General features: G+C 37.6%; 1 protein-coding gene across 2 annotated transcripts in view; it reads right to left on the bottom strand.

Annotated features, from left to right (window-relative positions):
- sytl5 (synaptotagmin-like 5) overlaps positions 1–25,356 on the bottom strand; it is a 50,783-nt gene that overhangs the window by 6,655 nt on the left and 18,772 nt on the right. The window contains exons 2-12 of one of the 2 annotated variants that reach the window (XM_059342893.1): positions 17,993–18,333; positions 17,693–17,908; positions 15,016–15,128; positions 14,789–14,906; positions 13,344–13,487; positions 10,950–11,058; positions 10,737–10,860; positions 7,993–8,093; positions 7,262–7,357; positions 4,070–4,135; positions 1,216–1,394 (exon numbers count right to left, since the gene is read on the bottom strand). In XM_059342893.1, the coding sequence (XP_059198876.1) occupies positions 1,216–1,394; positions 4,070–4,135; positions 7,262–7,357; positions 7,993–8,093; positions 10,737–10,860; positions 10,950–11,058; positions 13,344–13,487; positions 14,789–14,906; positions 15,016–15,128; positions 17,693–17,908; positions 17,993–18,111 (1,385 nt within the window). In that variant the 5' untranslated portion in view covers positions 18,112–18,333. The remainder of the gene's footprint in view (positions 1–1,215; positions 1,395–4,069; positions 4,136–7,261; positions 7,358–7,992; positions 8,094–10,736; positions 10,861–10,949; positions 11,059–13,343; positions 13,488–14,788; positions 14,907–15,015; positions 15,129–17,692; positions 17,909–17,992; positions 18,334–25,356) is intronic. The other variant, XM_059342894.1, reaches the window with a different exon arrangement.

The raw sequence follows: 25,356 nt of genomic DNA, 5'->3' as shown, positions 1-25,356 counted from the left end.
AAAGATAAGACTTGTATTAAAAGAATACTCTAAGTAAGAGAAAAAGCGTGATGTTATTTAAATGTAGACAACTGTATTGTTATACAATTTTACAGTGTTGACAGTAAGCTGAACACAATCCAAGGTGTGTTTCTTTTGGGAAGACACTTTCAAAATACGCCTATCTATCACTGTCACACAGCATCAGAGGAGCAAAAGCCTTCAGTGTTGTTCTCTGCTCCTCTATTAATGAAGAAATATCCTCCAGTTCTGATATAACTGAGGCTGTTGCAGCATCAATGCTAACCTCCGCCACCTATCTCTGCATTGTCACAAACATGTAACTTCAAGCAGTTTCTCCCAGGACGGTAATTGAGCGGCTCGAACGGATTTGTGATCATGATATTCCGAGAATCCAGAGATGCAGCGCGAGGTAAGAAGGTGACTGTTTGATGAATTAGGTCCTTTATATACTCCACAAGAACAGAGAAATATTGTCATGTTCTCGAGGTGGCAGGAACAAGAAAGAAGTTCTTTATGGCCAGGATATTTCATACTTCACGAGAAACTCCACTGCAGAAATCCTGGGAAGCCGTCATAGGTCCTTCTCACTGCAGCACACGTCTCATTCAAATTCAAATTTCTGACCAATCAAACAATAGTTCTTGGACATCACACAGGGGAAAAGTTCAGCTCAGATGATGTGTCGAGAACACATCATCTGAGCTGCAGGGCTGCAAGAACAAAATGACAACATTCTGTTCTTGCAGCCCTGGGAGAGAGAACAATTTCCTCTGTTCTTGTATGTATTCCTCTGTATGTATTAGCCTTTAGCCTGGTGGTTCAGACAGTTGTGGAGTTATTGGAAGGTTTTTAATTTTTCATCTTTTTTCCTCTGCTTTTCAGTTTTTGAGCTTAAAATAAGCAGAAATAAAGAAAAGAAAGAGACGTTTTACTGTCATTCTCGGCTACAGTTTTGTTAATTGAGGATATTTTAATGTTTTTTTTCACATTCATGTGTGAATATTCTTAGAAATGTAAAGTTATTTGCGCTTTGAAAGGGTGTACTTGCACTATTTTATCTTTATATATGAGAGGCATAAATTGGTCTTAAAGTTACAATAATATCGTTTATCGCAATGATTTCTGCGACTATTATTGTCTCCAAAAAAAAATAAATCATCACACACACTTGGGCAGATAAACTCTTATTATCTGTGTTTTTTTTAGTCTTACGCGTCAGTGCGTTGCCTCCTGTCGTCTCCCGTTGCCAGGTTGTGACACTCCTTCACCAGTACGTTGAGAGCGCCGGTTTTGTAGCTGTAGCCGATGTTCAGCAGGATCTCGCCGCTCACCCGGGCGTTGCCATAGTCACCGGTCTCGCTGTACATGCTCATCATGCTGTTTATACTACTCTGTTCGTCAGAGACCGGAGATAAGAGAGGTGGAGGATGTGAGAGGGGGAGAAGGTCAAAGGATGAAAAGAGAGTTGAAGAGGGGAGGAAGGAAAACACAACACATGATGTACGAAGCATTAAAGAGATAAAGAAACAACATCAAGTATGAAAGGATGCTGATGAAATGTGGTGGAAATAAAACAGTTGCAGCCCTTTATGAACTTAAGATCTGTGGCAACGCATGGTAATGTTAAGGGTAAGGCTCATGCCCTTTAAAATTCAACATCTGCACCCTCAGACAGTCACATACTGTTGACTTCAGACTTCAGACTTCAAAAGAGTCAGAGGCCTGCTGGACATGTACAGTAGGGGAGCTGAGGTTACTCTGCTCCAGAGGAGACATGTGGAGAGCCCTGCTCTAAGTCAAGACTGCCTTGAACAATAAAGGTTTCAAACACGTGAAAACCACTTTATCATGCCGACCGCCATCGACTGCAGGAAATACATTGTCTATGGATGAGTACCTCATACAACCCCACATCAACATACCCTTTCCCTTTGTCATGCATCTTGGGTTACTGATTAGAAGTGGAGCTTAGGTTGCAAATGGTCGCATTCAGTGGTGAAAAAAAAAGTTGTATTTATTTTATTTAGATTCCTTTAGTAAAAGTCCTAAAATCACACTGCAGAATTACTCCACTACAAGTAAAAGTCCTGCAATCAAAACTAAGTAAAAGTACAAAAGTATCAACATCAAAATGTACTTAAAGTATCAAAAGTGAAATAACTTGTTATGCACAATGGATCCACTCAGATGTTTTATACAGTCATGGAAAAAATTATTAGACTAACCTTGATTTCTCTAATTTCTTGTTCATTTTAATGCCTGGTACAACTAAAGGTACATTTGTTTGGACAAATATAATGATAATAAAAATAGCTCATAAGAGTTTAATTTAAGAGCTGATATCTAGACATTTTCCATGGTTTTCTTAATAATGATTTTGGTTATATCAAAGAAAACCATGGAAAATGGCTAGATATCAGCTCTTAAATTAAACTCTTATGAGCCATTTTTATTATCATTATATTTGTCCAAACAAATGTACCAGGCATTAAAATGAACAAGAAATGTAAGAAAACAATGGTCTAATAATCTTTTCCAAACATATTATTGTATTATTATTATTATTATTATTATTATTATTATTATCATTATTATTATTATTATTATTATCATTGTGTTTTCATTTTTTTAAAAGTCTAATCACTTTAAATTTATCATGATTTAATTTAATCAAAATCAAGTAAAAATTCAAGTTGTGAGAAGAGTGAAAGCAGATTATTATCAGTAACATCCACAAAGTTTACATGGACTGTGGAACAGCGAGTGCATCAATCCGTGCGGCTTCACCTCCTGAGTTTCATAGATTGCCAAATTACAGAGCTTGAAGAGCAAATTTTGCATGCTCATATTGTGTACCTGCAAAACCTATTTCATGAACAAAAGACTCCAAATCATTACAACCACAGCAGGTCATTTTGTCTGGCAGACTGGCTGCTGTAGCTCTGGACAGGATTAAACTGGAATAATGCACTGACGATAATAAGGCTGTCTGGAGAGCACCGAGCAGAGAAAGAAAGACAGAATTGAGCCACAGTGTGCTTCTTCTACTGGAAAGCCAACTCATTTATCTCCTGCTGGGAGCCAGTGTGATTAATGAGTAAAAGTTTAATGCGAGGAGCGGAGCGTTAATGGTAATAGCCAGAACCACCATCACATTAAAAACAGCAAGCACAAACTGAAAAAAACATGCACAACCCTGATTCAAAATGAGTTATATGCTGTGTAATTAAATAAAGAATGCACCGAATTCCGAATTCAAAGATTATATTTACAAAGTTTAACAGTTTGAACATTCACCTCTTAAAACTCCCCTGTCCAGGTAGGTTTAAGGGTTAGGTAAGTACATGTTAAGCCAAAGTCTATAAAAGAAGAACAGTCAGGCCAAAATACATGTATGAGGCTTCATTTGAGAGGTTTCTGCAGCTTCTTCAAGTTTCTGCAGCTATGCTTGTTTAGCATGTGGCTGACACAGCCGAAACACAGCCGAAACTGTATCAGTTAAAAAAACAATACGTTTTTACCGGCTCTTGGGCAGGTGGGTGTTAGGAGATTAAATATATTTTCTTTTGTACAGTTTTCACTTGAATATTTGTCACAAATGAAGCAAATTATCACATTCTGTTTAATTAACAGTTAAGACAATGTCCCAACTTTTTTTGGAATCAGGGTTGTATACAGAAACAATATACAATCGTAATGTGGACTATTGCAAGATCAGGAAGAACCCAATTTGTTAAAGGAAAAATATGTGACAATCTGTGTTGTAGAAGTGTTATTGTGCTGCAATTTTGTTTACCACAGACTTAAATATTTGTTTAATGCAAATCACAGCATGATCATTTCAATATATTTTTCAATGAAGACTAGAAAATATCTATAATTTCCTCCAATTTTGTGAACCCTATCACAATTGCATCAGTCAAAATAATTGCAATCACCTGTTTTTTCCAAATCATGCAGCCCGAATAGTCAGGTAAACTGTCATATGTAAAATGTGCACTCTGGTGCTTTTCTGCAGTGGTGGTGAATATAAATGCATGCACAAACGTGGAAAGGGGAGACTTACAGTCTCAGCATCTGAGTCGGGGACATTGAGGTGCCCCCACCTCCTCTCTGAGCAGGGAGTGGAAGACTAGCAGCAGATTCATTCAGAGCCGAGAGATAAACAGAGGGGAGGAAGGAAGGGAGGAAGGGAGGAAAAAGAGGAGAAGGAGAGAGAGATGTGAGCTGTTTGATGTGTAAGTGATAGAGGCAGACCCCGAGCACAGAGCCCCCCCGGCCTGCAGAAACCCACAGAAACCCCGTCTATAGCAGCACAGCCAGAAACCACATTACACACTGTTACCATGGTGATTATCAGATGGAACCACAGAGATTACAACTCAGCTGGAAACACACACACACACACACACACACACACACACACACACAGTGGCACTCCAAAGGATTACTGTGGAGGGCACAGGGGGACCTTAATTATAAAAGATACAAGCTATTGAAAATAAAAATAATAATATATAAAGGAATATTGTTAGTAAAATAATCTTGATAAAAGTTTGAAAATGTTGTGTGTTAGGGAGGGAAAAAAATATATCAATATATCGTTTCACCTCTAGTATGTAAAGTACTATGCAAAAGTCTTAGAAAATGTGTTGTAAAACAAGAATGTTTTCAAAAATAAAAATGTTAATTATATTTTTTATCAATTAACACAATGCAAAGTGAGTGAACGGGAGAAAAATCTAAATCAAATCAATATTTGGCGTGACCACCCTTTGCCTCCAGACCAGCATTATTTATTCTAGGCATTTCTTTCACACCTGCCTAAGACTTCTGCACAGTACTTTATATACTAGAGGTGAAACGGTACATTGATATATCGATTTATCAGTGAACGATCCAACTGTATCGATGCATATCATCATCTTTAATCTTTTACTTTGACAATGTCCCTGTTTTATTGAGAAGACACTAAGAGAGAAGGTAACTGAGCACACAGGTAGGTTCAATCTTGAGAACAGTCTGTGTGCATAATTAAAAGATCACAACAGGCTCTTTCAGTTAACCCATAAAAAACATTTGCACTTAAATGCAATGTGGTACTTTAGAGTGAACAGAGGGTCTACTTTCATTCTTTGAATTAAAAAAGAATGGATTGTTTTTCATTTAAATATCTGGATACAGTAAATGGCCCATTTAACAGGTTGTGTTAAATGGGCAGATAACATTGTCTCATATCGATCCCTGGCCCCTGAATCGAACGGAATCAAAGTAATACCGTGGCAGACTTTTGATATCAGCAAATATCGTATCTTTATCCAATGAATCGATCTAAAATTGTATGGTGATGAAACCCACAATTTATACCCCTAATATATACAAAACAGACACAATTACTTCTGGGCCAACGGTCTTTCTATCACCAAGGAGTTTAAAAGTAAATCATGAGCAGGCTTATGACATAGGGTTCAAAAACATAAACATAAATAATTAATTTAAATTATAAATATATTATATATACTATAAATATAATAATAGTAATAATAGGAATGACAAGATAAAATAACTTAACAAAGGATAGGTTAGGGTTTAGGAGTTGTAAATATACATCTACATACAGCATTATTAAATAAATGGCATTAATACTGCTTCAGCTCTTGTGCTTTCATTATTTATCTGAAGCACTCCATGAGGTGAATCATGCAGCAGCGGGCCGAGTATATTAAAGCTTGATTCAATGGCAGACTCAGCTATCTGCATAATACCCCTCATCACCTCCTTCCACTTCCATTCATACAGAAAACAGCAGCTCAGTGACGCCGTTAGTCATTTAGGAGATAAAAATGATAAATGTCAGGGAGGACGTCTGTCTCGCCTGTTTGCCTATGCAGTTCTCAAATTACTCACAAAACACACAGAACAATGAGCGCGGTATGAGTCGGGAACTAAGCCAATTATTTAGGGCATTTGAATAACTGGATTTTCTGCCAGACTAGGTACTTTACAGTTGATCATGAGAAAATAACATGTGAAACCAAATCAGCTGTGCTCACAGCCCGAGTGTTAACATGTGAAATCAAGTAAGAGATGTCAGATGTGTGGTAATACACGAAAACACTGTCACACAAAGACACAGATCTAAAAACTAATGATCTGCATAGCTAGATAGTAGCGGAACAAAAGGAAATAAGTCTGCTGCAGCAAACCTTCATTGTATTCTAGCCACCTAGAGAAAATAAATATCCATTTAAAAGTATGCTATATTTAATCGCTGTTCCTTGCCGTCAGACAGCCCTGTTTAAGTTTATGTGGGAGAAATCTAAAGCAGTTCTATGCTCTTGTCAAAGCCACCAGACTTCATTGACAAAGACAGTACTTTTTTGTGTTATTGTACGACTTTGAGGTTTTAAAGGGTTAGTTTGGATTCACCATAGTCACACAATAACACAAAAAACCCATCCAATCGAAGAAGCGATAGACCGGCAACTCCTTTGTTCTGTGAGGTAAAATTACTGTTTTGGTCAATGGAGTCTGGTGGCAAGCGAGAGCATCGAACAGAACCAGTTGCACCCATGTAAAAAGTGTAAAACAGTGAAAATATGCATAATATAATGCACATTTAATTTTTTTTTTTCATTTATGTTTTGGGTGGGTATTTTTTAAGGTGGTTTATATATGTTTCGCTGCTGCCCCGTCCACAGCAGGACGTTACTTAGCTTCCGTGCTGCTACTCCTGCCTGTTTCTCTGCTGTAGGTGAAACACTGACTATGGATGAGTATCTCATACAATCCCACTTCAATAAATTGGAACTATTCTTTTAAAATGTGTAATAACACACAAAGACACTGTGAAACCATCTGTATATGTGAGATAATATGTAGGTTAATCTACCCTATAATATGAGAAAAAGTACATACACCACATGAATCTACATTAAAATATGTTCAAGCAACATATAGTTTACACACACAACAGTAAACCTTCACATTATCATACTAAAAGTGAAGTTAGTTTATGTAAATGTAACAGGCGTGCAGCGTGCAGCAGCAGCAGATGAAGACGTGTGTGACACAAGCTGCCCCTGAGCTCACACTCTGTTTGCACAGTCAACAACAGGACAGAGGAGTCTGACTCAAACATCAGGTGACGGTGAGTGTATACACATGTTCGTGTTTGCACTGTATTTAAACATACAGTACTTCCCTAGAATCTCCTTTTGATATTTGTTGTTTGCACTAGCTTTAACTTGGGTGTTACCGTTGACTGTGCGTTGCTGAGCCGTCGGCCAGTGATCTTGCCGTGAGCCGACATCAGGGCATCGATGTCTTCCTCCGCATCCTCATCAGAAAACTCCTGCGGATGACAGCATTCAGATTTAATCAAAAGGGAGATGGCATCTGGGAAGCCGGCCAAAGCGTCTTTGTACGTTTGCACAGTTTTCCACACAGCAGCAGCTCTGTGTGGTGTGTGGGTGGAGGCAGCTTCCATAAATTCAACCAGACATGCAGGAACGAGCGTGGTCATTTATTTACTCACTTTTCGCGCGAAAAATCACAATGTCATTGGGTTTACAGTAAAAAAACTTGTGGGCATGAATGGAGGAGTAAAAAAAAAGAATTGTGTGTGTGTGTGTGTGTGTGTGTGTGCGCGCGCTTTGAATGACACTCAGTAAACACAGAGACAAAGCAGCTCTATACTGACCATCAGATCCTCCACCTGTTTTCAGCCTACAGCCGTTTAGATGCTCGTCATGCTCTTTGAAGTGAGCTCTGAAGTGAAATTAACATGCAGCCCCACATCTGATGCATCAGTTCATCAGCCCACAGATCCTGAGCTCCACATGCACACACAGTGTGATATATGTAAGCATTTGAAAGGGTGTGCAGGCTGTAGTTTTGTGGTGAATTTGTTGCAGAAACAATAAAAATGTGACCAGTGTGCAGGGATACAGCTGGAAGAGGAAGGAGGGACGTGTGGATGTGGCTTACTGCTTCGTTGAGCCCAGGGACTGAGCGGCTCCTGAGGCTGAAGGCGTCGTCATTGGGTTCAGAACCAGTAGCTGACAGGTCCATCTCTGAGCGGCTGTGATCTGGTGAGACGGGGGGAAAAAAAAAAAAAGTTGTTTCAAAGATGCTGTTTGAAGGGAGCGAGGCGCCGGAAGGCTAACACAGACACAACACAAGCAGACAGAGCAAGAGAGGGCAGAAACTAATAATTATCACCGTGTAATGTGAGCACATTCACTCTCCATACAACAGTCATAACCAAAAGAAAGAAAGAAGAAAAGAAAGACAGAGCTGATAATTTACAGGCATAGTTTAACTTTCTGACTTATTCGTTTAGAGAAGACAAGACAAAAAACAGCTTTCTTGTGTTTTCGTTAACCTGAAAGAACTGGATTTGAACTTTCTGCTGCACATTTGCCGTTCACAATAACAACTTCTGCTGTTTATGTATTGAAATTCATAGTAATTCATGAAATATTGGGTCCCTGATTTTACAAAAGTTTATGTTTACCATTATGTGGGGGAAATCTGAAGCAGTTCTATGCTCTTGTCAAAGCCACCAGACTTCATTGACAAAGACAGTCATTTTACCTGGTGGAGCACTGGAGTGGCTGGTCTACTGCCGCCTTCATTGGTTTGCCTGTTTGTTATTGTGCGACTTTGGGGTTTTAAAGGGTTAGTTTGGATTCACCAAAATAAAAATAAGAATTAAAAAAATATCTAATAAATATCCATTTAAATGCTTTATTTAATCGCTGTTCCTTGCCGTCAGACAGCCCTGTTTAAGTTTATGTGGGGGAAATCTAAAGCAGTTCTATGCTCTTGTCAAAGCCACCAGGCAGTTTGCTTGTTTGTGTTATTGTGCAACTTTGAGGTTTTAAAGGGTTAGTTTGGATTCACCAAAGTTACACAATAACACAAACAAACTATCCAATAGAAGAAGCGATACGCCAGAAACTCCTGTGTTCTGTGACGTGAAATTACTGTTTTGGTCAATGGAGTCTGGTGGCAAGCAAGAGCATTGAACAGAACCATGTCCACCCACCTAAATTTAAACAGGGCAGTCTGGCTGCAAGTTAAGAGTGAAAATATGCAAAATATAATGCACACTTAAACTAAAACTAATGTTTTTAGGTGGGTGTTTTTTTGGTGGCTTATATATTCATTGTATGGCAGCGACCATACCTTAGAATCAGGCTTTTGTTTTTTGAAGCATATTGCCTGTAACAAATGAATTCAAACATCATTATATAATATATTATTAAAGAAGCTGTAATAGTCAGGCCTTAGCACTTTGAAACAAAAATAAATTTGCTTATTTAGTGCTAAATTTGCCTTTTTTTTTTTTTCTGTGTTTGTTACCTACTGGAAATTACCATGTAAATTAATGCATTTCTTATTTTCTCTGAAGTTTAAACAAATGACTAATGATAATAAGCCCTCCACTTGCTGCCCTTGATGGTAAAATATGCACCAAAAGAGAAATGACGAAAGCCGTTTTCACTGTTCTCTCTAATTAGGTATTGTGAATATGAGACAGAGCGATATGTCTGTTTTAACAGTTTTCAGCAGCATAATAAGTCTTTGACATCATTGCCACACATTGGCTTTTGCGGAACAACACCTTTGGACTCATAGTTAGCTGGGCATGTTAATGAATGCAGTTCATGGAAGTTTAATCCGTTCTTTACACTTTTGCTTTTTTGTTTAAAAAATGCATAAACAGAATGTTTGTATAAGGATTAAACAAATGAGATTGTACTTTGTAAGCTTTAGAGCTGGAAGCATAGCAGTCTTTATGCTAAGCAAATAATCACCACACGGCTCTCGCTCCATAATAAACACACAGATATGAGATTGATCAAGATGTTTTTGTCTGACTCATATAGAGAAAGTTAGTAGGTGTTTTTCCAAACAAAACTCCTGTAATATGTAAAACACATATATACGGAGGAAAAAGGGAAGTTGAGTTCACTTTTGAATTGGATTAGAAGTGTAAATAAGCCAGTTAAACTGCAGGAGGCAGCTTTACTTTGAGTCTTTGTCTGAGATTTTGAAACAGTGAGCATCAGAGCATGAAGATCTGAGGACTCCTCCAGGGACCCAATGTATCTTTGGAGCACATCAACCATATAGTCAGACACAAGTCTATGAATACAATTATAGAGAAGAACCAGGATGTTAAAAATCTATCCTAAAAACTGGAAATACAATGCTACCACCTGCGGTATATAAAACAGTGAATATATGGTCTGACACATCTGTGGGCGTCAGCTAACGACACTAATCAGAGCCATTTAAAATAATTCTTGACAGTCTTCTCAGCAGATGTTACTAATGGAGATAAAGGGTCTGACACTGTGAGAGACAAAGTGGAGGAGAATATACTTAGAAAGAGAAAGTTCAACTCATAAAGAAGAGCAGCAGACAGTATGAGAGCTGTAAGTTAATAGTGTTATTTGTGAAGACGTGACATCTGCTCCAGATAGAAAGAGGATTTTGTGCTTCTTACAAGACAGAGTTTGAGAGCAGCTGAGTGTTTGTGCACAGCTCCGGTTAGACTGTCAAACATCACCTTTGATATGATGTCGCTGCCTCTAACACATCCTGAGACTGAGATCCTGATATCAAAAATGAGCCGTGAAGCTGTGAGGGAACAACATGTCGCTCCAAGGTGAACCAGAAAAAAAAAGCAAAGATGAGTGTGTGCGTGGTAGCAGAAGTACCTGATGACACAGAGGCCCTGGACACAGAAATGGTCGGAGTGCCTGAATTCGTCCTGTGATGGCCAGTGGCTTTTTTCTCGCTGTCACTGGAGCGCACACTGGCAACGCTCTCCGCTCCGTCAGGCTGCAAACACAAATCCAACAAGCTGTTAAAATAACAATTTAACCTGCACAGTGTTGCTGCGTGTGTGTCTGTGTGTATCAGTTGCTGACCCTGACCCTCCGGTTGTCGCTGAGAGTTGACGATTTGTCCGGAGTTTGGGAACGCAAGTTGTTGGGAACCGTGGGCGTCCCCGAGGACTCCACCGCCACCACACCACCCCTGAGGACAGGACAGAGACCAGTCAACACCAAGTATTAAAGCATTAAGGGATTAAAGCGGCATTTATTTTTTCGATTTTCTTTCTTTCTCTCTATTATTATTCTCTTTCTTTCTTATTACCACTTGATACCTTGATTGTGTATTAATTACATATCAACTTACAACTTTTCCACAAACTCAAGATAAAGACAATTTTTCAGATCCATATATACCAAATATGCATTTTTATCTTTAAGTATATGTATATTCCAAATTCCATTCTTAAACCTTTCAGTGAATATTTCCATGTCAACTCACAATTACATAAGTACAATACTAGAAAATTGACAAGATTTCACCCTCCTCACTATCGTACTACCTTCGGTCAATTTTCCTTAAAATACAGAGGTACCATACTCTGGAATGATCAATTTAAGAGTTTCTCTCTATAGGTAGAGGCCCCGTATAAGCCCTTTTGGGTTTCTTGCCGCTACCTTGCACCTCCCTTTTGTTGTTATTTGTTTATACTTTTCTTTTTTTTTTTTTTTGATCAAGGTGTTTTTATTTTGTTTTACAGATTATAGTTTACAATTTAACATAGGTCCATCCTTTTCTTTTTGTCTTATTATTGTGCAAAATAAAATAAAAAACCTCAAACTTCGAAACATATAACTCCTTTGTGTTTTTTATTCACATTTACTTACAATGTATTTATCCTTAGTCTTTACATATATGTTTGTGTCTGGATGTTTGTGAGTTTAGACACACTAAATTTATGTTTGAAAATTGTATTTGTGCATATTATAATTGAACTTAAAAAAAAGAAGAAAAAAAACAGTCAACACAAGGTATTTAATCCTTTAACCCCCTTTTTTAATTTCTATTTTTTGGATAATTTTGTCTGTGTTATTGTTGTGTTACTGAGTAATTACTTTTTTTTATAACTCCTATAATAAGCCTTAAATAATGTCTGTATCCTCAGACAGTTTTTGATCCCACAGTCATTTCAGCATCAATTCATGAGGCATTCTCTTATATCAGGCTTTCAATCTAGAATCCTTTAGACTGCAGCTCTGTGCCACAGCTCCTCCATGTACCTCTGTAGTGGTTAAGGTCAGGGGTCAGGGTTAGGGATAGTTACTACATCTCCTGACAATGATGGACAGTGTTTGCGAAAAACTAAGGTCTCAGAAATGTGACCCTGAAACAGCAGCAACATGTTACTGCCCCTGATGGTTTCCACGATGGCTGCTGTCTTATAGAGCACTGCAGTGTTTGATGCAATGTGTCAAAGTCAGCATTTAATAAACTGCCATTTGCATAATAAAAACACTGAAAATTAATAAATGTTTGGTGGTTATGATCAGGACTGATGATGATTGGAATGGGGACATTTTTGTATGAACATTGGGAGATTTTTGTGAAATCTGACACTGCACAAAAATAGAAAGGCATCAAAATCAAGCTAATTATTGACGTAAAAAAGCTGTGTCCATATTTCAGTATTATCAATTCAATTAAATTTAGTTATAATGCTCAGAATCACAAATCACAGTCACCCTCTGGAATTGTGTGGGTTTTTTACCAGGAAAAAGCAGTAGTGGCACCAGTAAACAAACATTTAGAGGGTTAATTTCAGAATATCATGGAATAGTTGGTATTTATTGTCCAGACTAAAGTTACTTAAAAAACTTAACTTAGTGAAAGTGAAGAAATAATATTAATATACCTGTTTTAAAGTGAGCACAACGTTAACAGTCATAACATTCCCTTCATCCTTCATCATGAAGTGACATCAGTTTAACGTTGTGGGAAACGATGTGCCAGAGGCTCTTTGGCTGCCGAAATAAAATGCACTCAAATATGAAAAGATTCTTTAATGTGATTGAGCTTTTAATAACTGTCACTGACATCTCACTTAATTTTTCTTTGATGTTTATTTATCTTTCAGTTGAATTAAATGTTTTGCCTTGATGCTTGAAAGTGCTCTCACTTTTAAAATCTCTATTCACACTGTAGACACTGATAAAGACTGCTGCAGAGCTGAGAGAATAATTGTTGATCAAAGTAACTAAACACTTTAGATTTCAAAACATCTAAAAGAAACTGAGCTAATGTGAACATTTATGGAGCTCTGATATGATGAAGTGAAGTGATGGTTTTGCATTTTCTCTTCTTGTTTTTATTTCTCGCTCAGTAGATCCTTTTGTAACTTTATTTTGATCATGAAAATATATCATTTCAAATGTTAAATGTGGGTGTTTACATCACACAGTTCAGTATGTGTGTAAGAGATGTGCACACACCTGTTTGAACGTGGACTCGGAGCAGAGCGAACACTTCGTACGCTCTGAGCGTCTCCATCCGAAGCAGACTTGACACTGACGCTGTCGACTCCGTTTTCCGGCTTCAAAGCTGCTCGGTTGCCTTTTTTATCCATCTTCATTCTTCTACACACACACACACACACACACACACACACACACACACACACACACACACACACACAGGAGATATTCAGTCATTTCCATTATTGCAGAGTTACTTGAGTGTCTCTCTGCTTTATCACAATCATCTCGGTCGCTCCACAGTTTGCATCCTGGAAATCTAGTTAGGGCTGAACAAGCCTGGTGCATTATTATATTGTAATTATTTCCACTAATTAGGCTGTTTTCTGTCCTGTTGGGTTTCTATTTTTGTAAGTCCTGATAGAGTTTAGTGGAATCTCCACTGTGGCTGCAGAGATAACAATGTGGGAGTGATGGTTGGTCTCAACATCTACTGGATGTTTGCTGATGATTAGCAAATGATAGAATGTTATGAATTAACAAGCTACACTCGTGTGATGAAAAACATGGACATTATACCTGCTAAATATTAACATGTTATCATTTACCAGGTTCATTACAGGTTCAGATTTTTGCAAAATTGAACACAATCTCAAGATTTGAAAAATAAAATGCAAATGAATGTTTGTTTCCATCCACCACTGTTACAGAAAGAGAAGGGGTTGAATATTGTGATCTTTATTTCTCATAACTGCAAAACAGCCGCGTTCAATCTGAGACAAAATCACCCTGTCGAAACTCATGCACTATGCATGTAAGTACACAGAGTACTACATGCATTAGTCTTGTATTTCTTTAACTTCAGGCATGTGAATCGCATCATTGTCAATCTGATTATTCTGTTTTTTCATAAGAAGATTAACTTTTTCTCTTGTGAAATTGTGAACAGGAGGCAAGGACACAATTATTGTAAATATTGAACATTCCTGCAAACAAGCATGGAAAATATTTATTTTTCTGAATAAATTATCATTGTTTCTTATCATTATTAATAACGGGTTCATTATCATTTTAGTGTGAGAGTCTTGAGCAGCCACCCCTCTGGTAAAACAATCACAGCTTCTTGTTATTCTGGAATTAAAGTCTATTCTTTGTCTGAATCACTGTGGTGCCTTCAGGAACCACGAAAGTGCTGCCAAGATTATCCACAATCTAATTACTGCTGTGTTACTTTGCCAAATGTATTCTAAAACGCATTTAAGGTCTCTGTAAAATCGAATGAGCATCCACCTGATCTTTTATAATGCAGGCGAGGCCTCAACACTTTGCTTGAAATGATTTCATCCTGTCCGCTCGCTTACTGCACATCTTGCATATTTCATGTGAGTAAACCTGATTAAATCCAGAATATGTATGTGTTTGCATGTGCATAAATTGAGGTATTTGTACTCTCCCTTACTTACCCTTTCCTCTTGGCACCGTCTACAATGCTGAGTACTGCGCTCCTGGTGGACCTCGGGGTGTCGGGTCTCTCTGACTCAGAAGTGGCTGACAGGTTTTCTGTCGACTTTTTCTCTGGGACTGGTGATCAAAAACATCAAGAATACATTAATATAATCAGCATATATGTGACTCTACTGCACCTGCTCATGATGGTTTGAGTTACAGAACATTTAGAGGTGAATCTCACGGATCGGGCTGCTCATGATTGTCTGTTTGATCACATCACCGCTCGGCACTCCTTGCTCGAAACGCTTGGACCGCTCCTCCAGGAACCATTCTCCGGTTACCACCTTCAGCTCCCTGCAAACACCAGTCAATGACTCAATATGCTTCCAGTTTAAATGAAAAATCCATTGAAACTCTCATCAATCACTGAGTTATATCGTCAGGGTTCCTGCTGTGCTCAATAAGTTGAATATAAGACTTTTAGAAACCTTTTTTTCATATCAGAATGCAATTTAATACCTTTAGAAGCACTCAAGGCGAGCTTTCATCTAAAAAAGGCAAATCTCAAGACTGTGTGTTTGTTAACCCCTGCAGCACCACAAAGAAAGTTTTTTTTTCTCAGGTTGTGCCTGACACAGATTAAGTCTCAAATTATTTTGGTGTAATCAAGACCACAGTGAGTCTGCATCCCTCGGGAACAGTAGGTTCTCTCATTAATAACTTCTGAGACCAAGGAGCCAATTAGTATAGTGTGCACTCAAGGGGTTTCTTGTCTAAAAAAATGAAATAATAATAGTTTTATTTGTGTATTTTATACCCGTCTTATTCTAGTTTTTACTTTTCTACTCTGTTTTTAATTGCATTTAATGTTTTGTGTAAAGCACTTTGAATTGTCTTGTTGCTTAAATTTGCATAATAAATAAACCTGCCTTTTTATAGTCATGACAGCCAAAGTATAATAAAAATATTAATAAAACCAGTAGGGGTATTAATGCAGAGAGTTGTGTACCAATTGCATATACTGTATTGTACTGTTTAGAACAATAATTCCTTATAATACCATTACTTATTCATCCAGTCCAGGAGATTTTGGTTCAAATTTGTCAACTTCCTATGCATTATTTCTGTCTCTGTTTAGCATCTTTCAGTCTTGACACAAACTTGGCTATCAGTCAGATTTTTCATTTTATGTTATTTAACAAAGTATAAAGCTGCCAGGAACCCAAAATACAAACAAAACACAAAGGTGTCTATGGAAATGAACCTTTTTTTCCCACCATTTACACACAGAAACAGCAGAAAAAGTAAATAAATAATAAAACTGCAAACCAGTCTATTTGCATGTAAATTAAAAATAGTAATAGTTTTCATTGTAGAAAGAAAATTCACATTTTAAAAATGTTCTAGAAACATCAATAGCACACTGTGTGAAAGCTCCTATGATTGCACTTTCAACTGGCTTTCTCAGCTTGTCTACATATCATATATAAATTAAGTTATTACTGTAAATAAAACGTGTATTTTCAATAAATAGATGGACTCCAGAGGGTTAAACACGATGTGGACCTGGATAAACAACAGAAAATGGATGGATTAACCAGTTTTTAAGTTCCATATATGAATTTTACATAAATTATGTTATTAGTGTGAAACAATAGAAGCCTGCTGGGGATTTATTTCTCACAAAAACATTTTATAACTAGAAGGGCATTTGGAGAGTGTGCAGAGCTCCACGAAGGCCAAAGGCCCCTCCCACAATGTGAATGAATGTGGAAAAATAATCAAGATAAAATAATAAAATGTTTTATCTGCACCACAATTGAATGGGCTTCTCTTTGGCCCATGTTGGGTCAATAGGTTTTCAGCCATCCTGCCGACAGACAAACAAACTGAACTGAAAACAAAACATTGTTGGTGGAGGTTACTAACATTGCTTGTAACTAAGGCTACAAATATATTCACAAACTTTGGAAATTGAGTTTTCCTCAAGGCCTTTTGTTGAGGAAACTCAAAATCAATGTGTTTAAGAGTTTTCAGGACCTGTAAATACTAACATTCCCTCCGTCTACTTTCTCTGCTGGTGCTTTGGTTGGTGATTTTCTCCATGTGAACTTGTGAGTTATATGTGTAGGTGGAGAGAGCAGAAACATTTACATGCAAAAAGCAAGACAGAGAGAGCAGGAGTTGAGAAAAGTTTCACTTCTTGGATGAACTCGGAAACATCTCATGGTCAGTGTGATTATTCAGACTGGCGGCGTTGGAAGACTTGGCATATTTGCTATTACTGGGATTTATTTTTTTAATAGATTTTTTTTGTTTTCATTGTGTGAATGTTGAATGTGCAAAGTGATTACAGAAAGAAAGAACCCACCGTTCATTGATTTTTAAGAACAGATATAATACCTTGTTCAACAGTAATGATGGAGTGTCTGCAAATACTTCACATCTACGTATTCTCTGTCTCTAGAAAGTAAAAACAAACTGTTCTCACTGCAAACACATACCACTTTTTAACACATAGGCTCCTTTAGTGTTACTTTCTTGGCAAGCCATGATCCCTTACCTTAACCAAGTAGTTTTGTGTGAATTCAGAACATTCACTTTCTCTTTCTGATAAAAAGGGATGTCGAGGGTTTCTCTGTGTGATTCTGTGTGATGAGCAGGAAGTGAGTGTGTTGGTATGAACCTCGTGGTCCCCAAAGTGGAAGCCACTGAAAAAGGTCTTAAGTGCTAAAGTGTTTTGAGAGGGATTATTTTTTTAAGGCCTACAGAAGATGACAGCATTGAGACCCCTGAGGCTCTTGCAGACAAATGGAGACAAATGTCTTGTCATTAACCATCTGATCCAAACCATCTGGAGTCTATTCCTCCTTCTAAACACGGAGTTGTTTTGGTTCCTGAAAAGGCACCGCACTTACGAGATTTTGGCACAAACGTTACACCTCCACTGGCGCGATTTGGGAGCTGTAACGCGGCAGTCGTTGCAGACGCGCAGCTGACACTCCTTGCAGAGATCTCCACGGTCGAAGATGAGCCCCAAACTCTTCATGCAGCGAGCGCACTGCCGCTCCTCCAGCTCCTGAGGCCGACGGGAGCCTTTCCGCTTGATCTCCAGCAGCTCATTCTTCAGCTTCCTGTGGGAAAGAAAAAAGAAAATATCAGGGGACATAAAGCAAACTCAAGTGAGATGAACACAAGTGCAAACGGTGAATCCTCACCTGATCCTCTTTTCCTCTCGTTTCCTCAATTTCTCATCTTTCTGCAGCACCTTTAGGATCATGTCTCTTTCATGTTCCAGCAGAAAGGAGAGGTTTAGATCCTCCTCGACCTGCTCCATTTGTCCCTCGGTCTACACTCAGCTGATGAAATCAGCCAAGCAAAGCTGTTGCATGGAGGAAGTTAGGGAGAACTACATTTTGCTGCAAAAAGCTCCTCTTCCTGTAATGTTTTGCTAATGTCTGGGTTGTTCTTGTAGCGCTGGCATAGTCTGAACTTTGTCCTTCTGGTGTTTCCTCCTCTGATCTTCAGTTTCTTGGCGAAGCCGAAGCTCTCGGAAAGCCTGGAAGAGGTCAAACGTCCACAAGGGAGAGTGAGTAAAACATGGCTGATAACTCAGAGAAATGCAAAATACATGGGTCTTCAAAAAAAGTCCTAGCATAATTACTCGTCTTTTGGCCAGTGTAAAAAAGCATTAATTAAAATGAGACAATGATTTACAGCATTACAAGAGGAAGCACAAGTCACTGGTAGACATATGACAGCTCAGCAGCCGCTTAACAACCTCCCAATTAGGCTCAGAGTCTGACATTCAGAGCATAACACCCACATTTCTCAGCTTCTAGTAGAAAAGCTTTATCTTTCCCTGAAACTCATGACAAGACTTGTTCTAATTATCTGCACACCTGCATACCAATGCACACAGATACAGAACAGTGATTTGGCAGAATTTTTTGGACAAAGACATTTTAGCCAAATGTCAGTCTGCCAGTTCTCCACTTTGGTCTGGACTGAAATATGAAAACAACTAACTCAAAATTCTTTTTCGATACACCTACAACACCATAAGACTAAAGAAATCCTTACAATTTTGTCCGCATATTGGTTACTTGATTTAATTGACAGATCTGTAAAACTGATTTCTCCACAAAGAATAATGCAAAAAAGCATTTCAAATATTCTGCCACCAGAAATTTGTTTATCTAAAATAAGGAATTTGCCATAAAAAGCATTAAAAATGACAAATTGACTAAAGAAATCTTAGTTGACTAATGGCTAAAATAGATTGTGATGGTTCATCTCTATTTTTACGCAGCTGGTGTATTTTCTGAGGCCCTCCAACAGATAAAAACTACATAGAACTGTTGAAAAAATAGAGTCTGGTTGGAGCAATCTGTTGTAAAAGTATTAAAATAAAGACCTCATTGTACCAGAGGCAATACGAGGCAGCAGAACGACTTGTGAGTAACCTTATAGGTTGTTCTGCCTCATGTGTTTCGGCCCTATTTCCAAAACATAAAACAGAATGCAATCATTTGCAAATCCTGTTCAACCATTCAACTGAAAACCTTGATTCCAAAAAAGTTGGGATGCTGTGTTGAATGTAAAGAAAAACTGAATGCATAAAATTGAGTGTATACATTTACAGAAAAACAAAATGTTTTAACAATAAATATCTTGTTTTTGTACTTTACTCAATAGAATGTAGGGCGAAAAGGATTTGCAAATCATCTGCATTCTGTAATTAAAATAACCTAAAAGCCTAGCCTAAAATAACATATATTACGGCATCTGTTAGTTTCTGCCTCATTTCCCCTCATTTACATATGCAGGAGGCTGCACTGCTGAGACACTTTCGCCAAGTAAACATCAATTTGACATGAAAACTTTTTTTGGAAGTTGGGATTTCAACTGTGGAATTCTGACTTCTGACTTTGACTGGAACGCAGCATAACAGATCCACAGCTTCGGCTTATAGCACTGCTGTTCCTCAGCCAAACCCCACAGAGCTGCTGGCACGTCTGTAGACTTGTTTTCCCCGGTGTGCACAGACACACTCATCTCGAGCAGTTTGGAGTTCAGTATCTTACTGAAACACACTCTGACATATGGACGGGAGGAGCCAGCGATCAATCCACCAACCCTACGATTAATGGCTCTGTAAAATGAGCCAGCCTTATTTTGATGAATGGTCCACAGGGAACAGTGTGAAGCAGTGAAAAAGACACTTGCTGTGTTGTGGAACTGCTAAGTGTCTCTGATTTCCACTGTTACTCAGAGAAATTATGTGATTTGAATGCTGCACATAAACACTGGATCCTCCACCCAGCTGCAGCGCCTGATCTAGTGAACTGCTGTGAATAACCTGATTTGCACAGAAATTGTTCCCCACGCTGTCAATGAAACCGACCCTGAAGATCAGAAAACTAATATATATGAGATTATATGAGGCAGTGAGACGGACAAAATTCTGCCAGTGCTTGTGTAAATGAAGTTGGGAAATAAAAATTGAATGAAGTGGAGGGATCTGCATAAGCCCACACAGGCCTCCTTCAGTCTTTATTCATTACCGCGTCTTTCATCCTCGCCCTTTCTTCTCTCCCCTCTTCCCTTCACTTTACATGAATTAGCACTAATGAACCGGCAGACATCATCTTAGCTTAATTTGCAACCAAAGGCACACCATGACATCAGTGATTATAGCATCTTAAGATGAACCGCAGCTGCATTGTATCAATGAAGAGATCTTACTTCACCTTTAAGGTGTGAGATGGGGATTCAATAGACAGAGATACCACTGATAAATTACTTAGATAAAAGAAAAAATGCTTTTGTAGTGCACTTTTCTAGTCACAGCAACTATTTAAAGCACCTTTACACAGCAAGCCAACATTCACCTGCACATCCATCCATAACCGGGAATCAAAGAAAGCAAAGCATTCACACTCATAGCATCAGAAGCAAATTAGGGTTCATTATTTTGCTCAAGGATACTTTAATATATAGACCACTGTTCAAACGAATCTAAGAGTTCAAACCTAATGCTAGAGGTTCTGAAAAGTAAAATCAACTTGGAATTGCCTTAAAACTGCATTCTTTCTAATGGCAAGCAGGGGGCGACTCCACTGGTTGAGAAAGAAGTTATAATGTTACAATGCCACAATACAATTTGGACATTTTTATCTGAAGCGACATGCATCTGAAAGAACAACAAAAGCTAAGACTAAGTCAGAAGACAACACATGAGGGTTTAAGTTAAAGTTTAGCAGTTTAAAATATGTGACATACATTACCTGTGCTCCCAACACTTGAAAAAGCATGAAGAAAGAGCGCAAGAAAGCATGTGGACAGTATCATCAGAAACACGTGTCTCACTTGAGTCCAACAGTAATCGAATCATATTCAGCAAAATGCAGAACAACTTTGCAGTCTGTAGAATCTCTACAGCGAGAAACAGTACGACGGACAGTTCTTCCAACATCATTGTTTTGAATTCACTTGCCGCTGCTCTCGCTTGCTGCTCTGTTACAAGATGCTACAGTCTCCTTCCACTTTGTTCTGTAATACCAGATTGCAACGTGAATTCACAGACTGGGGATATTACGCTGTAACAGAGTCAGTATGAATGTCCGAAGGCAAATGTCGGCAAAAGGGATTTTTAGTCCAGATATATGTGCCATCAGACTGTGTATAAGGACAAACAGTGCATAGATTTACATTCATTCCTCATCATCCATGTCACAATGTGTGAAGGTGTTCAAAAAAGAGCTGGGTCTTTAGTTTCTTTCTAAAGATCGAGAGGGACTCAGCAGATCAGATGGAGTTTGGTAACTCTTTCCACCACCGGGCAACTACAACTGCATAGAAGTCTATGAGAAAATGATCCTATTTCTCACTTGATTTACTACCTCAGTAAACATTCTCACAAAGAGTTTATGGTCTCAATTGCTAGTTTTACGTCTTTTTCAATACAACACAATGTTCATTTTATATATTATGGTCCCACTTGTGAGTAAAATACTCTTTCACAGTGTGTGTTTTCAGTTCATGAAACTCAAATGTAACATTTTGATCTCTAAAAAATGTCTTGTTCAGTGTTTGGTCGAACTAAAAGACACTTTAAAGAGAATTATTTATACACTCTTTATTCTTTCATACAGTCTGTGCTTAACACAAAGAGAAGTGAAATGAATTAAAACATTATGAGCTTTTTCACAGAACAAAGAAATTTGCAGATCTATAAAAAATCTCATGGAAACTCAGTCTCCAGTTTATTAGGAACACCTGTTAGAAATAATTCTGTCCTGTAATCAATGTTACTTTCTGTAGAACTGTAGTTTGTGCCCTCATTTAAATAAATGTAAATGACAAAATATAAAATGCAGGACACACCACTCAGTATATTACACTTCTCCAAAACAATTTTAATTATAAACTTCCTGACTGCGAGATCTACTGTAGCGGTGTGTGTAAGTCTGGCAGCAGTGGACCTGAGCCACATGATACTCCTGATGTACTGCGATGACTTATACTGGATCAACAACATCAATAAAGTGAAACCAATATTTATCTGAGCCTTCGTCATATTACAGTGGTGCTGTGAGAGCACAAAGTATCTGCGTTGTGTGCTGCAGTAGGCGTGTGTCCTGATGCAGCCCTCCCTGAGTACACACTGCACACATTCCCGCTGCCTGCTCTCTCTGCCCTGAGTAAACACGAGTCAGGAGACAGTTAAACTTTGGCTTCTGTGCAGACAAAATGCACTCACTCCTCAGCTCCGCACTAATAACACAGCGCAGAGGAAAGCAGTGACTCACTTTGCTTTCTCAAGGAAAGGCTTCATCTCGCTCCAAGGCTGCTCGATTATGGAAAAAATCATAATCCCAATTATTTTGGTCCATATTGAGGTCATAATTATTTAACGTGATTACTCAGTGTTTGGAAACATCTTGCTTTTTAAAAAAACTTTAAATATAATTTAACAAAAAAATTGTGCATTGTAAAAATCTGCAAAATCACATACAAAAAGTTAAATATATAAAATATAAATATATATACATTTTAATAAATAATAATAAAATAAAACATTAAAATAAATCAGAAAAAATATAAACTATGTTGTAATTTACTGACAACTACTAAACATGTATTCAATGTTTAAAAAAATATGAATAAATAAAGTAGATCAAATAGTTTGTGTTGTACTGCTAGAGCCTACTGAAACTCTGCAACATATATTTAATATATAAAAATGATCAATTAAAATAAATTAGACCCCAAAAATTGGCACAACCTACTGAAAACTCCTAAACATGTATTGAATATATATGATTAATAAATTAATTAGGTGAGGAGAGATTAGATCAATTACGCTGTGGTGCACTGCCACAACCTACTGAAAAAAACTATTTAATATATCAAAATGATAAATAAAAATAAATTAGACCAAAAAACAACAACAACAACACAACCTTCTGAGGACTTGTACACCTATATTCAACATATTCCAGTCATAAAAAGAGTAAAAGCTCACTTTAAAAGATAGGTGCGATTTATAATATAAGACAAAAAGAAGGGTATCATTGTGAAACAGAATACTGCACAATAATCTATTTATCTCAATTATCTTGCGTTCATATTAGATAGAAGGAAAATCATAATTGAAAATAAAATAAGATTAACCGCCCTGTTCTCATCGTTCAGACGTGTAACGGCTCGTCTGTCTCTGTGTCTGTGCTCCACTGGGGGACATCCAGCCACAAAGCCACATCGTGGTCAAGCTAGTGTTGTGTAACTCTGTGGCATTTCACCACCAGTTAGTCTGGTTTTTCCTGCAGGTGGCCCAGCTTACAGACAGCAGAATCAATCTGCCAATTAAAGACCACAGGTGTGCCGGGAGCAGCTGGGCTCCAGTTGGCAGAAAAGCAAAGTAGACAATGGATGAGAAATGAACATGGGATAAACAAAAAATAGATTCATTACTGAACATTGAGCTGGCGGTGCACGGAGGAACACAAACACAGGGCAAAAATATGAGTTTAAATCCAGAAACCACACGAAGCCTACAGAGCAGCTTCAATACTTTCATCTCAGGCCTGGTCTGAGTTTAATAGTGGACTGCTCTGTTAGGAGGAAAAACTTTCAAAGTAAATAGTTTCATGGGGTGTGATAGTGCAAAATGACTCATTTTATATTATGTTATGACAAAAAGAGTCCAGCTTGCTGCCTGCTTTATTTTTTATTATCTTTAAATAAAGCACTCTGCCCTGTCAGAAACAAACTACAAACCACAGGAAGGCTTGGCTCCAATAAAACAGGATATCTGGGCCTGACACAATAACAACAATATCGACCTATTGATAGAGCCTGAGAGATATATCTGTCGACAGATATTATCAGCTGATATCAGCCTATCAAAGGCCTAATGGTATCTGTGTATGTGCTGTCCAATATGTGCCGTTATGAAAACTTTTTTTTTTACAGAATATTAAATGCCGAAAATGTTGCTTGGCGTGATTTAGAAATTGTGTTTGTTCTTTTTTTTAATTATTCTTTTCAGCAATTAACTGAAATGGAACAGTAATTATTTTATATTTATTCTATTCCTACTTATTTTTAATTTCAGTTATCATTTATAGAATTGACTGACAATGTAATACATTGTTTGTAAAATGTATAATAATGTGAAATATTATTACATAAAGTTTCATGTTTGAGAAAGTAGCTCTCTGGGTACATTTGCAGTGTGGTAAAAAAATTAGTGCACAATCCACATAGAAATGGTCTATTTTCATCGCTGCCATATCACTAATCGATGAAATTCCCCCTTTTAAAATCAGTATCGACCCTCATCTGTTGGGCTTTAATATCGAGTTTAGCCAAAGTTATCCAAGTCATGTCCATATATCATACACCCATTGTTGTGCCAGGATAGAAGACTTGAGTGCAGCACCCAAAGGATTTCTCACAGCTTAATGAACAGAAAAAAACTATGAGTTTCACCATGGGCGGGGCTCTACTCCACAGTACACACACAACTAAAAGTTCATTGCTATTTAAAGGGGGGGGATTTGATTATTATGTGATTATATTATCATTATATCAGTGGCCTAACATGGAATACACAAATGTAATTATAGTCAGATCTGCTTGTGCCCTGTGAGGCAGTGATATAAGACAGAAAAAAGAGTCTGCATACAAGATAATGCTCCCATATATTAAATTGAATTACCATACACAGTTTTTTTGCCAGCTGTCCTTACGGCATTAAGAAGCTGTAACTGTGCTGCTTTAGTGTTTAACTTTAACATATCATATACAAAAAGATAACGAGTCAACATGATGAAGAGAAATATATAAGTAAAGAAATTGTATGTTGATTAGGATAAAGTATTGAATTACATTTTTTTAATTGATAATTACTATTTTTGGTAAGGATATGTATATCAGTAATGAATGTATATTTCTATATGAAAGAGATAAAGGATAATTATTATATTCATACAAATTTAGAAAAAGTAAGTAGTGTATAGGTTCACATCAATAAGGAAGCTGCCTATAAATCAATTTATTACATATGTAGAAG

The sequence above is a fragment of the Centropristis striata genome, chromosome 10 (assembly GCF_030273125.1).
Source record: "Centropristis striata isolate RG_2023a ecotype Rhode Island chromosome 10, C.striata_1.0, whole genome shotgun sequence".
In the NCBI taxonomy this organism is placed as follows: domain Eukaryota; kingdom Metazoa; phylum Chordata; class Actinopteri; order Perciformes; family Serranidae; genus Centropristis; species Centropristis striata.
Note: the sequence above shows the minus strand (reverse complement) of the source record. Positions and strands in the feature narration are given on the sequence as shown.